The sequence below is a fragment of the Sus scrofa genome, chromosome 16 (assembly GCF_054392235.1).
Source record: "Sus scrofa isolate SSC_HxYL_T2T_F1_AM1 chromosome 16, Sscrofa_HxYL_maternal_Yorkshire_Landrace_v2.0, whole genome shotgun sequence".
Taxonomy (NCBI): Eukaryota; Metazoa; Chordata; class Mammalia; order Artiodactyla; family Suidae; genus Sus; species Sus scrofa.
The window spans coordinates 52,170,888-52,182,995 of NC_139398.1; the positions used below are offsets into that span (position 1 = coordinate 52,170,888).

At 36.5% G+C, this 12,108-nt stretch overlaps 1 protein-coding gene across 8 annotated transcripts in view; it reads left to right on the plus strand.

Moving 5' to 3' along the window:
* Positions 1–12,108, plus strand: part of ZSWIM6 (zinc finger SWIM-type containing 6) — a 347,609-nt gene that overhangs the window by 269,529 nt on the left and 65,972 nt on the right. For all 8 annotated transcript variants that reach the window (XM_085002300.1, XM_085002299.1, XM_085002301.1 and 5 more), the window contains one exon: positions 4,858–5,214. In XM_085002300.1, the coding sequence (XP_084858426.1) occupies positions 5,085–5,214 (130 nt within the window). In that variant the 5' untranslated portion in view covers positions 4,858–5,084. The remainder of the gene's footprint in view (positions 1–4,857; positions 5,215–12,108) is intronic.

The window sequence follows — 12,108 nt, forward strand, 5'->3', positions numbered from 1 at the left end:
TGTAACCATTTTTCAGTTAACTGAGTACATATGCATGTATGCACAAAACGGGCAACCTTTAGAAATTCTTTGTGTATTTTAAAACACTTGTTTCTCCAGTCTGATATCATGGGTCTCCTTGTTATCTTTAAAATGCAGCTGAAATCTAATCTTAAATGCAGAAAATCTGCTTTCAAGGAAAGCTTATTTTAGAACACCAGTGAAGAATTTTGTATTTGCTTTCTAGAAATCTTAAAAAAAAGAAAATCTTAATTAATCCTCATTAATGTGAAATTAATGTAGACGATTTAGTTGTGTTTTCATACGTGAGAAAATTGCCTGTTCAATGTTTCTCTGCTGAGTCTTATAAACTACTGACCAAGGTCCAGGTGCAAACAGGAAAGAGTTTTGGTCTTGTGGACTCCCCTGAAAGGCTCTTGGGGACCTCTGGGTATCCCTGGACCGTGCTTTGAGACTCATTGCATTATAATATTTTAGAAATATCTACGGTTGCTAGAAATATCTTTCCCCTAAAATTTTCTGGTTCTCTGTATGTGAAGGTAACACTCTTTTATGCTTGTTTTCCATGTCACTTCAAGAGCGAGACCCACTTGCCCCAAGATTCCAGTGGCAGTGCTATGGATGAAGGGAATGTATCCAGCACCCCTCCCCTGTTTCTTCAGCTGGGAAGGGAAGGAGAGGGAAATAAAATTTAATGAGCACTTTTACTATGTGCCAGGTGCTTTACATATGTTGTTTCATTTTAATCCCCAAAACAACCTTAGGAGGTATTTGTAGCCACATTTTTGCACAAGAATAGAGCAAGTCTCAGAGAGGTTAAATAGCATACCAAGATCACACAGCATTTAAGTGGACAAACAAAACCTGATCCAAATCAAAGTCTGTTACGAAGGCTTATACAATACTGTGCCTTGGTTTTTGCTTTGTTTTCCTTTAGTTCCTGCAGATTGAGAATGTGAATACTAGCGTCATATTGGGCTCTGTGGTGGCCTGATGACAAAACAGTATAATTGCCCTGTGAGGTTTGCTTTTAGGGATTAACTATCTTTGCCAGCTTATATTTTGTAAAGTCAAATAAAGTACATTTATAAGAAAAGATTTATGTACTTCAGTTTTAGTTGTATGAAAATAGAAGTTAATTCTCTTTTCTTTTTTTCTTTTCTTTTTTTTTTTTTCTTTTTTTTTTTTGTCTTTTTAGGGCCCTACTGGCAGCATATGGAGGTTCCCAGGCTAGGGGTCTAATCAGAGCTACAGCCACTGACCTACACCACAGCCACAGCAACGCCAGTTCCGAGCCGCGTCTGTGACTTACACCACAGCTCCTTAACCCCCTGAGCAAACTACCTCATGGTTCCTAGTCAGATTCATTGCCACTGTACCATGATAGGAACTCCCATTATTCATGTTTTACCACAGAGTGCAGCCCTTTTTGTGTCCTCAGGTCTGTCATATAGAATAGCTGACTATCTCAGAGGATTTTGCATTTACAGCCCCAGAAGAGGTGGTCGTCCGGGATTGTTAGAACTCTTTGACAGTCCATTCACAGGAACATTATTTTGTTTCAAGTCACCCATACCTAAGGGATAAGAACATTGTGGGGTGGTGAGGAGAGAGTTGGGGAGGGGGAGAATGTTATAATCCTCTAGGGATCTTCGAAGGAAGAATATTCTCCTTGTTTCTTCTGTGGGTGCTCTGTATGATTTTGAACCCAGAGAGAGTGGTTGTGGGAATTTCCAAGAAGTTTTCTCAAATCAGAGAGGCAGAAATTCTTGACCACACAATCCTGACATGAGGCTTGATGGACCTCTTACATATTGACTCAATATTGTGTTGTCTTAAAAAGTAATATACCTTCTGTCCTCTTAAGTGTGTATGTAGTTTTCTTGTCCAAAGGAAAGCCTTTTTACCTCTAGCAGCTTCAACTATACCAATCTAAAAATAAGGGGTAAATTCCCCAAGGAGGCCTCTGATTATTCAGTAGCTGCCACAAAGCTAGTCAAATTAGAGATGCAGCTGACCTGAGGGTAAATAATTTTCTATGAAAAAGGGTAGCAGTAGAGGAGAGGTATCATTGTGATAGCTGATAGTGGGCGGGTGGGGGGGGGAAGTAGCCAAAAGAGTCCCTTTAAAAGATACTGCCACCTGCAGTTGTCTGTTACAGGGAGTACTGTTTCACTCACTTGGTAACACCCTAAATTGTCAGCTGATTAGGAAGGCAGGGTAGAACTTGAAGCATTTGGAAATAACTCCCACAGAAATGGAATATAAGGGAGTTTGGGTACTTAAAACGTAGAATTACTTGGAAAATGAACATTAATGAAATGCCTTCATCTTTGATGGTATCATACTAATGAAGTATACATTATAAGACATGAATGTGTTTATTGGTGCCTTCACATATCTTTTGAATTAAATTTCTTTGGAGCTCACAATATAGTTTACTTTAAAAAAAATTTTATGAGAGTAGTAAATATTCAGTGTAACGAAATTGGCTATTATGTGGGGTTTTCCCCAGGCATAACTGTATGAAAGCAGGATGCATTGTACTTTAGTCCTGACTTGTATACCTCACATGAGTGAAGAAAGTCAGTTTTGGAAAACTGTTTGAGGTTTTGCTGAGGTCCTCTTTAATAGTTAAATCAGTCTCTTTTGAAATACCTGTTTGCACTATAGCTTTGTAGACTAAATAACTACCAAGTCTGATCTTTCTGATACTCCTTTGCCTGTGATTGGGGAAGTTCTCCAGTATCCCTTTGGTGAGAGACAAAGATATTGACTTAGTTGGTAAGGAGAAATAAAATAGTGTTAAGCTGTGAGGGATCAATTTTATAAATGGTTAGTTTATGATAACTATCTTCCTATAGTGACAACTAGTTTCTTTGTACACGTGTATATGTGACAAGTGGAAAATAGATCCTTTGCACTAAATGTGCAGAATATACTTGGAAAACTTTAAGGGCTATTTTTTTTGGGGGGGGGTCCTTAATGTGTGCCTGTCCCATGGGTTTTTAATTATTGTAAGCTTTTAGTGCACTCGTGTATATAAGGCAAAACTGCTCTTATTTTTCATTTCTGAAATTCTCTTGGGTATTTACTTATTATATTACTTTTTCCTCATGAGAAAATACTTAAAATTTTTTTAATGTGATTACATTTCCTATGTGTCTTTAATTGTAGTTTTCAAAAAAAACCCCAAAAAAACAAAACACAAAACTTCTTGACCAAAAGAGATGGGAGAGACTAGAATATCCATTTGGGAACAGGGATAATCCTGAAGAACACCAAAGGTTATTATATTACAGTTCTCAGAATTTTTTATTGTGAAGCAATAATGGTAACTTGATTTTTGGGAATGCACATTTAAAATTGATTAATTTGGTAAAAAGATACTATAGCTCTTTTCTCTTTCTACTATGTTACTGAAATATAAATTACCAAGATGAAGTCATATTATTCTGAAAGATTTATTATAAGTTGAATAATGTTTCTTCCAATTCCCTGGCCTGAAGGAACTCCCCCATTGAAGGAGACTGTAAGTGGGGTTCAGATGCCCTGTATGTGAACTCTAGGCATCATCTGGTTGTCATTCTCATGTCACATCTCTGCAGCTCTTAAATGCAGCACACTATCCAGAGTTTCCACATGGTAAAAATCCTTCTCTTTGTGAATGAAGGAGAATCTGGAGAAATAGTGGCCTGCTAGGTCAATTTCATTCAGTAGCATAGATAGTAGAAGGCGGGGGTGAGGGTCAGAGACTTCATTACATTTGTAACATTCAAGTTTCTGTCAGGTACTTTAAATCCTGAGGTAAATTTGTGGCCTAGAAGTTTCCAAAGAGCTTCCTCTTAATGTTTATCACTGGCTTCTACATGTGGCTTTCAGAGAGAGTAGGCAGAAATAAATGGGTATGCCCCCCAAAATTTGTGAGAAGGTTAGGGAGAAGGAGTGAGAAGGACTTATGCCCTGGCCAGACAGGACAGGACTGACTGGTGGCAGTGGCATGGGAAGCAGTTTTCAGTTGGCTATGAGCTAGAGCCAGAGCTATCAAAGAGAGAATTGCTACCTTTGGGGGTTGAGTGTTTCATTTCTGGATCCGTATAAGCTGTGGTCGAATTCTATTGGTCAGGGAGGTTGGGGAAGATTCTTGGGTGGTCCTAAGTTTAAGCTACAAGGTTTGCAGTGCCTCTTGCCACTTGGTGGTTTGGTGATCATGTGTGCATGCGAGCTTGTTTAACATTAACAGCCTTACATCTGTGAAGCTTTACTCATTGTGAGCTACTTCTGCTGTGGTATGCATGAGATTTGGTGGGCTTTGCAGTTCCACCAGCACACACTGTTCAGAGACATTGCTATACTGGGACTGCCTGGAATAAAAGTGGAAGGAGGGGAGAAGTTTGTGGAAAAGAAAGCCAAGCAGGCCTACTCTTTTAAAATATTTTTTTGAAAAGGGATAGGATTGGGAGATGGAAAAGAAAACTATTGATCCTAGGGGATTTTGGTCAGATATGCCATAGACTATTGATGGTTTATCAGCATTGTTATCTAGGTATAGGTATGATGTGTGTGTGTGTGTGATGGTATTGCAAAAGTATTTCTGTATGGTTGTGTAAAATACTTCAACAAGTATTTCTGTATGGCTGTGTAAAATATTTCAGCATGTCTGTTGAATACCATTTATTTTTTACTTTCAAGGTACAAGGAGAGGAAGCTTTGAATGGACTGAATGTTTTTATTTGAAAATAAAAGCTGTCATATTTTTTCTTGCTGCTGTCAAGTACTGAATGTTTCAAAGAATTAAAATATTTTCTAGCATCTAAATACAGAAGCTGAACTCTCTCTTCCCTTTCTTTCACATAGGTTTCCACTTGAGTGGCACAGTAACAGAACCTGCAATACAATCGGAGCCAGAAACTGTTTGCAACGTGGCCATCAGCTTTGATCGTTGCAAGATTACCTCAGTGACCTGCAGCTGTGGAAATAAGGACATATTTTATTGTGCCCATGTTGTGGCATTGTCTTTATACCGCATCCGCAAGCCAGATCAGGTCAAATTGCATCTTCCCATTTCAGAGACTCTCTTTCAAATGAATAGAGACCAGCTTCAAAAGTTTGTACAGTATTTGATCACAGTGCACCACACAGAAGTTTTGCCAACTGCTCAAAAATTAGCAGATGAAATTCTTTCCCAGAATTCAGAAATCAACCAAGTTCATGGTGAGTATAGACATTCATTCTTTAGATTGTGTCTCTGGGTTGTTTTTCTTTTATAAATTTGATTTTTCTGCATAAAAATGAGATAAATATGAATTAAGTCATCAGTGTTGCTCTTAGGTAGCTGAGAGTTTAAGTTTAGTTTCACATCCTAAAACATTTCTTTTGACATGTTTTGTGCATTTACTAGATATCAAACCTTTTGTGCTCAAATGAAAATCTCATTTTTTTAATGCTTGGCTCTTATACTTTGATACTTTGTAAAATTTCATCAAATACTCAATGTTAGTTAATTGTAAACACTTACTTAGTCATTTAATTCACTTTTACCCTCTGTTGTCAGTAAACTGGCTTGTGCATATTCAGAATTTTTTTTCATTTTTTTTAAAGATGTATGTTCCAAGGAAGGAGGTTTCTGATATGATGTGTTATATTAAGAAAATATCGGAGTTCCCCTCGTGGCACAGCGGAGGCAAATCCAACTAGGAACCATGAGATTGCGGGTTCGATCCCTGGCTTCGCTCAGTGGGTTAAGGATCTGGCATTGCCATGAGCTGCGGAGTAGGTCGCAGACGGGGCTTGGATCTGGCGTGGTTGTGGCTGTGGCTGGCAGCTACAGCTCCAATTAGACCCCTAGCCTGGAAACTTCCATATGCAGGTTCGGCCCTAAAACGACAAAAAAAGAGAAAATATCTTAATATGAGTTCCTGTCCTGGCTCAGTGGAAATCAATCTGACTAGTAACCTTGAGGACGTAGGTTAGATCACTGACCTTGATCAGTGGGTTAAGGATCTGGCATTGCTGTGAGCTGTGGTGTAGGTCACAGACACAGCTCAGGTCCCACGTTGCTGTGGCTGTGGTGTAGGCCAGCAGCTACAGTTCTGATTCAACCTTAGCCTGGAAACCTCTGTATGCTGTGGGTACCGCCCTAAAGACAAAAAAAAGAAAAGGAAGGGAGGAAAGAAAGAAAATATCTTATTCTTGGAAAAATATTACAATTTGTTTAGAGAGAGTTTAGGATATGACTGTTACTGTATATAAGACATTTCAAAGGGTTTCTTTCAAATCTTTTATATGCTGAACATGTTATCTCTTGTGTAAATGCATGTATCACCTATTTATTTTGTGAATTGCAAATATGTTAACTCACAAGAATATATGTGAAAATTTTCAGAAATATATCCACACTGATTTCAGATAGTACATTAATATAGAATTAATAGTATTGTTAAATTATAGGCTCCTGTGCTTTTAAGACATTTAGACATAATTTTTAAAATATTTTTAACTCATGTTGCAACAGAAGAAAGGGTGGGGGAAAAACTGTAATTGTAATGTATACATGTAAGGATAACCTGACCCCCTTGCTATACAGTGGGAAAATTAAAAAAAAAAATTTTTTTTAAGAAGTTGAAGAATGTAACACGGTTTTGACTAAGCAGCTGTATGTAATATTCTTACATTTCTTTAGTTATAATGATTTAACATATAGGACTAGATACTCAGCTGTATCCTTTTAGGCTTTCTTCAGAGTCCTTCATATGGTAAATATAAATGTTCACAGTTTAAGATCATTTCTTAAAAACTTTTAAAATTGTGAGATTGTAACAAATTAAAGTGCGTAAAATACGAATGTTCAGATTAGCAAAGTAAACCAACACTCAGGCCAAGAAATAGAGCATTCTTAGCGCTGGGTTCCACATGCCCCCTCCTAGTCCATCACAAGCTCATTCCTGTTCCCCATGGTAATGACGGCCTGATTACCCCATGGTAATCACTGCCTTGGTGGTTTGTATTTTGATGTAGACATCATTAATCACTGGTTTAGTCTTACCGAATTTTAAAAATTATTTATCTGACTTTCTTCACTCAAAATCATGTTTATAAGATTTACACATCATTTCATATACCCTTGGTTCATTTATTTTCATTGCTCTAAAGCACTGTTCAATAGAAATAGTGTATTAAAAAGCAAAAAAAAAAAAAAAAGAAATGCAGTGTGAGCTATATGAATAATTTAAAATATCCTGTTGGCTTCATTTAAAAAGAAGTAAAAATAATATTTTATGTATCTCAATGTGTCTAAAAATCAGTTCAACAATATTCATTAAATGGTGCAAAATTCATAAATATCAATTCAACAAAAATAGTAACATATTTTACTTCTTTTTCATATTAAGTCTTTGAAAATCTGGTATCTGTTTTATACTTACAGCACATCTCAAATCAAACTCTAGCCACACCTAAGTGTTCAGTAGCTGCATGGCTAATGACTACCATATTGAATGGCACAGCTCTGTAGAGTATTCATGGTTTATTTGTCCATAACACTGTTGATGAACCTTGTTTTCAATAGAGTTGCTGTGAACATTCTTTTACAAGTCTCCTGGTGCCGGATGATACTTTTAACATGTCTTTTATGTCATGGGAAAATCCACATAACCATATTTCTTCTAGGCTCCGCATATTGGGGCTCAGCCTTATTAAAAGTAGCTGTTATAAGGTATGTATAGCATTTTACTTGATAAGAGTTAGCCAGGGTTAAATAACAGGATCGTAAACAGCTCTGCCACAGCAGTACATTAGACCCACCAAAAGCACATGCACTCAAGGACTTCTTAAGTAGGCTTCTGCTCTGTCATATCATCTGCCCCAATGATGTTGCCTTGTGAAAATTCAGACCAGCTGTCATTCAGAGATTTCTCAGAAGCCTACTTGTGACTTTTTATTAAATTGTTCAGTGAAGGAAGAAAATAGGATATGCCATCTCCTCAAAAAAAAAAAAAAATTTTTTTTTAATGGCTGTACCTGTGGCATATGCCAGTTCCCAGGCCAGGGATTGAATCTGAGTCAAAGGTGTGATTTTTCTTTTTTTTTTTGTCTTTCTCTGGGGCTGCACCCACGGCATATGGAGATTCTCAGGCTAGGGGTTTAATTTTGGAGCTGTGACCACCAGCCTATGCCAGAGCCACAGCAATGCAGGATCAGAGCTGCATCTGCGACCTACACGACAGCTCACGGCAACGCCAGATCCTTAACCCACTGAGAGAGGCCAGAGTTCAAACCCACAGCCTCATGGTTCCTAGTTGGATTCGTTAACCACTGAGCCACGGCAGGAACTCCTCAAAGCTGTGATCTGTGCGGTAATGTTGGATGCTTAACCCACTGTGCTAGGCCAGGGATTAAACCCACACCTCTGCAGCGACCCAAGCTGATGCAGTTGGATTCTTAACCTACTGTGCCACAATAGGAACTCCCCATTTCTTCAAACTTCTATGCACTCTCTCTTTTTCCTTTCTAAAAAATTCTTGTAATTCATTAAGGTCACTTTTTTCTTTTGGTTTTAAGTTTAACCAGAGGTCTACATCAACAATCAGTTGTTTGTTTTGCATTTGTCTTCCTTTTGAAGCCCCCAAAGTTTCTTATCTAAAAGCTTTTTAAACCCATTTCTGTATTTAAATAGTAGGACTAATTAAATAATCTAAAGTTGGATGTGACAAGGTGTTCACATGACATATGTCTTTCAGATTTTCTAAAATTAGAAGAAAAAGATGTCTAAGGAGATATCAAGGACAATACAAGTTAGCTTTAGACTTACCATGATTTTCAGATACCTTTTGTATGAGAACAGCTTCACAAGAGCAGTGAACTTGAGCAGTTTTACCCTGCCAGCTTTTTCTCCACTTAATTTATCATCAGATTTGTTCCTAGCTTGGAAATGGGCCAATTACACAAGCTGCCTTACTGCCTTCCATTCTAGTGTGACAAATGGTGAAAAAGAAGAGAGGTAGAAAGCAGGCCATGACCTTAAGTGATGAAATGGGAAATCTGCTCCCTGGAGGGTCTTATTTTAACTGTTAGATCGATGACTTGGTAGGGGGTGGGATTAAAAATGTTTTGCAGTTATTTGACTATGTTGTCCCACCTGCCTTCAGACCTCTCTAGCATTAAGCATTCTCTAGCTGATTTTTTTCCTTATAACTCATTTTTAAAGCGGTATTTTCTTCTATGGTTTTGTGGATGCATTTTTTTCTTTGAGAAAAATGTCTTGAACATGAATATTGGAAAGAATTTATTTCTCTGTAAGGAAAAGCATCACTTTTACCTTGCTAGATGAATAGGATTTAGATTTTCTTCATAGGTATCTTAAAGAGAATGAGATTTAGTTTATCTAAATCCTTTTTAAAAGAAAGTCATAATAAAGTTTTTAAGTAAATACAAACTATATGAAACTGTAAGTTTTTCTTTTGCCTCATGAACTTATCATAATGCTTCTTAAAATTCTATTAGTTGCTTTACTTACTATTTTGAAATATATTATTTTTAAAAGAATTTTATGCTGAGGAATTAAAAGTTTTTTCAGATCTGTTTCAGGCATCTTGTTTCTTACAATTTCTTTGTTAACTAGATATTGCAAACTTATATGTAACTCTAATAGTTGCTAGACGGAGAAACTAAGAATGGGTTAGTGACTTAAACAGAGTCACAGATTGAGTGAAAGTAGTTGGAATATAGACTTAGTCATCATAATAGTTCAGTCCTTGTCAGTTTTTACATTTCATTTTGTTTTCATAAAACTTCCCATGTAATTATTATTAGAATAAAATCAATCATTGTATGCTAAATAGTGGATCAAAGATAGTTAATTAATGTTAATGGCCTGGCCCAAGGAGATTGCCAGTTGTAGTTTTGCTTTCATAAGAAAAATTGTTTGTCTTGTTTTATAATAAAACTTTCTAGCTTCCATATTCTTAGAAAAGAGGCTTTTGTCCTTGCTAAATATTTATCTAGAAATGTGTTGATTTCTAATTGCTAACCTACTCTCTTGGTTAATTCAACTCAGCCTTTTTTGATTCTTTACACTTCTTATTAAAGGAGCTGTATTATAAATTTATAAATTGTGGTATAGGGACAGGACATTGAATTTGAAATCTGGAGGCCTTAGAGTCCAGTATTGTCTCTGCTGTGTATTACCTGTTTGACCCTGGTTAAGACTCATTTTTTTCTCATTTAAAATGCTCATAACCCTCACTAACAGTGTTGGAAAAATTTAAATGATATAATATGTATGTATGTAAAATATTAAAGACAAGATAGAGTTTTATCTTATATTGGGGTATCCAAACAAACACACTCTTATTACCTAGAGTCAAATCTTTGAAGTGTATGCCAAGTACAAATAGTTATTCTGTGAGCCAACTGACTTTTTCTTTTCTAAGCAAGATACTGTATCATCTTCTCAGTACAATGCCTATTAAATTACCAATGGCACTTTACAGAACTAGAACAAAGAAAAATTTTTAATTTGTATGGAAATACAAAATACCCAGAATAGCCAAAGCAATCTTGAGAAAGAACAGAGCTTGGAGAAATGAGGCTCCCTGACTTCAGACCATACTACAAAGTTACAGTCATCAAAACTGTGTAGTACTGGCACAAAAACAAACAAAAAGATCAATGGAACAGGATAGAAAACCCAGAGATAAACCTACACACCTATGGTCAATTAATCTATGACAGAGAGGCAAGAATATAAAATGGAGAAAAGACAGCCTCTTCAATTAGTGGTGCTGGAAAAACTGGACAACTACATGTAAAAGAATGAAATCAGAACATTATACTACATGCAAAAATAAACTCAAAATGGATTAAAGATCTAAATGTAAGGCTGGATACTGTAAAATTGTTAGAGGAAAACATAGGCAGAACACTCTTTGATATAAATTGTAGCAATTTTTTTTTGGATCTGTCTTCTATGACAAAAGGAATAAAAGCAAAAATAAACAAATGCCCTAATTAAACTTAAAAACTTTTGCATAGCAAAAGAAACTATCAACAAAACGATAATTCTTCCTATGGAATAGGAGAAAATATTTGTAAATGATGTAACTGACAAAAGGTTAATATACAAAATCTATGAACAGCTCATACAACTCAGTATCAAAAAATATATAAAAAACCCAGTCAAAAAATGCAAGGACCTGAATAGGCATTTTTCCAAAGAAGACATACAGATGGCATACAAAAAGAGAAATGCAAATTAAAACAACAATGAGATATCACCTCACATCTGTCAGAATGGCTATCATTGAATTTCCCTCTGTGGCACAGTGAGTTAAGAATCTGACTATAGCAGCTTGGGTTGCTGTGGAGGTGTGGGTTGTTCCCTGGCCTGATGTAGTAGGTGAAAGGATTTTGTGTTGCCAGAGCTGTGATGTAAGTCACAGCTGCAGCTTGGATTCAGTCCCTGGCCAGGAACTTCCATATGCTGAGGGTTTGGCCATTTGAAAAAAAAAAAAAAAAAAGCTATTATCAAAAAGTCTAGAGAGAACAAATGTTGGAGAGATGTGGAGAAAAGGGAACCCTCTCATGTATTGTTGGTGGTAATGTAAATTGGTGCAGATGCTGTGGAAAACAATGTGGAGGTTCTGCAAAAAACTGAAAATAGAGGTATCATATGATCCACTCCTGGCTGTATATCCAGAAAAAATGAAAAAAACACTAATTTGAAAAGACAGGTGCACCCCAGTGTTCATAGCAGTACTGTTTATTTAGAATAGTCATGATGTGGCAGCAACCCAGTTGTCATCAACAGATGAATGATTAAAGAAGTGGTATTTATATATACAATGGTATAGTACTCAGCCATAGAAAAGAATGAAATTTTGCATTTGCAGCAACGTGGATGAACCTAGAGCCTGTTATGCTTACTGAAATAATTTGACAAGAAAGACAAATACTCTGTGATATCACTTATATGTGGACCTTAAAAAAATAATACGAACAAATGTATGTAGCAAACAGAAACAGGCTTACAGATATAGAAAACAAACTAGTGTTACCAGAGGGGAGAGGGAAGAGGAGAGGGGCAAGTTTAGAATATGGGAGTAAGTGGTA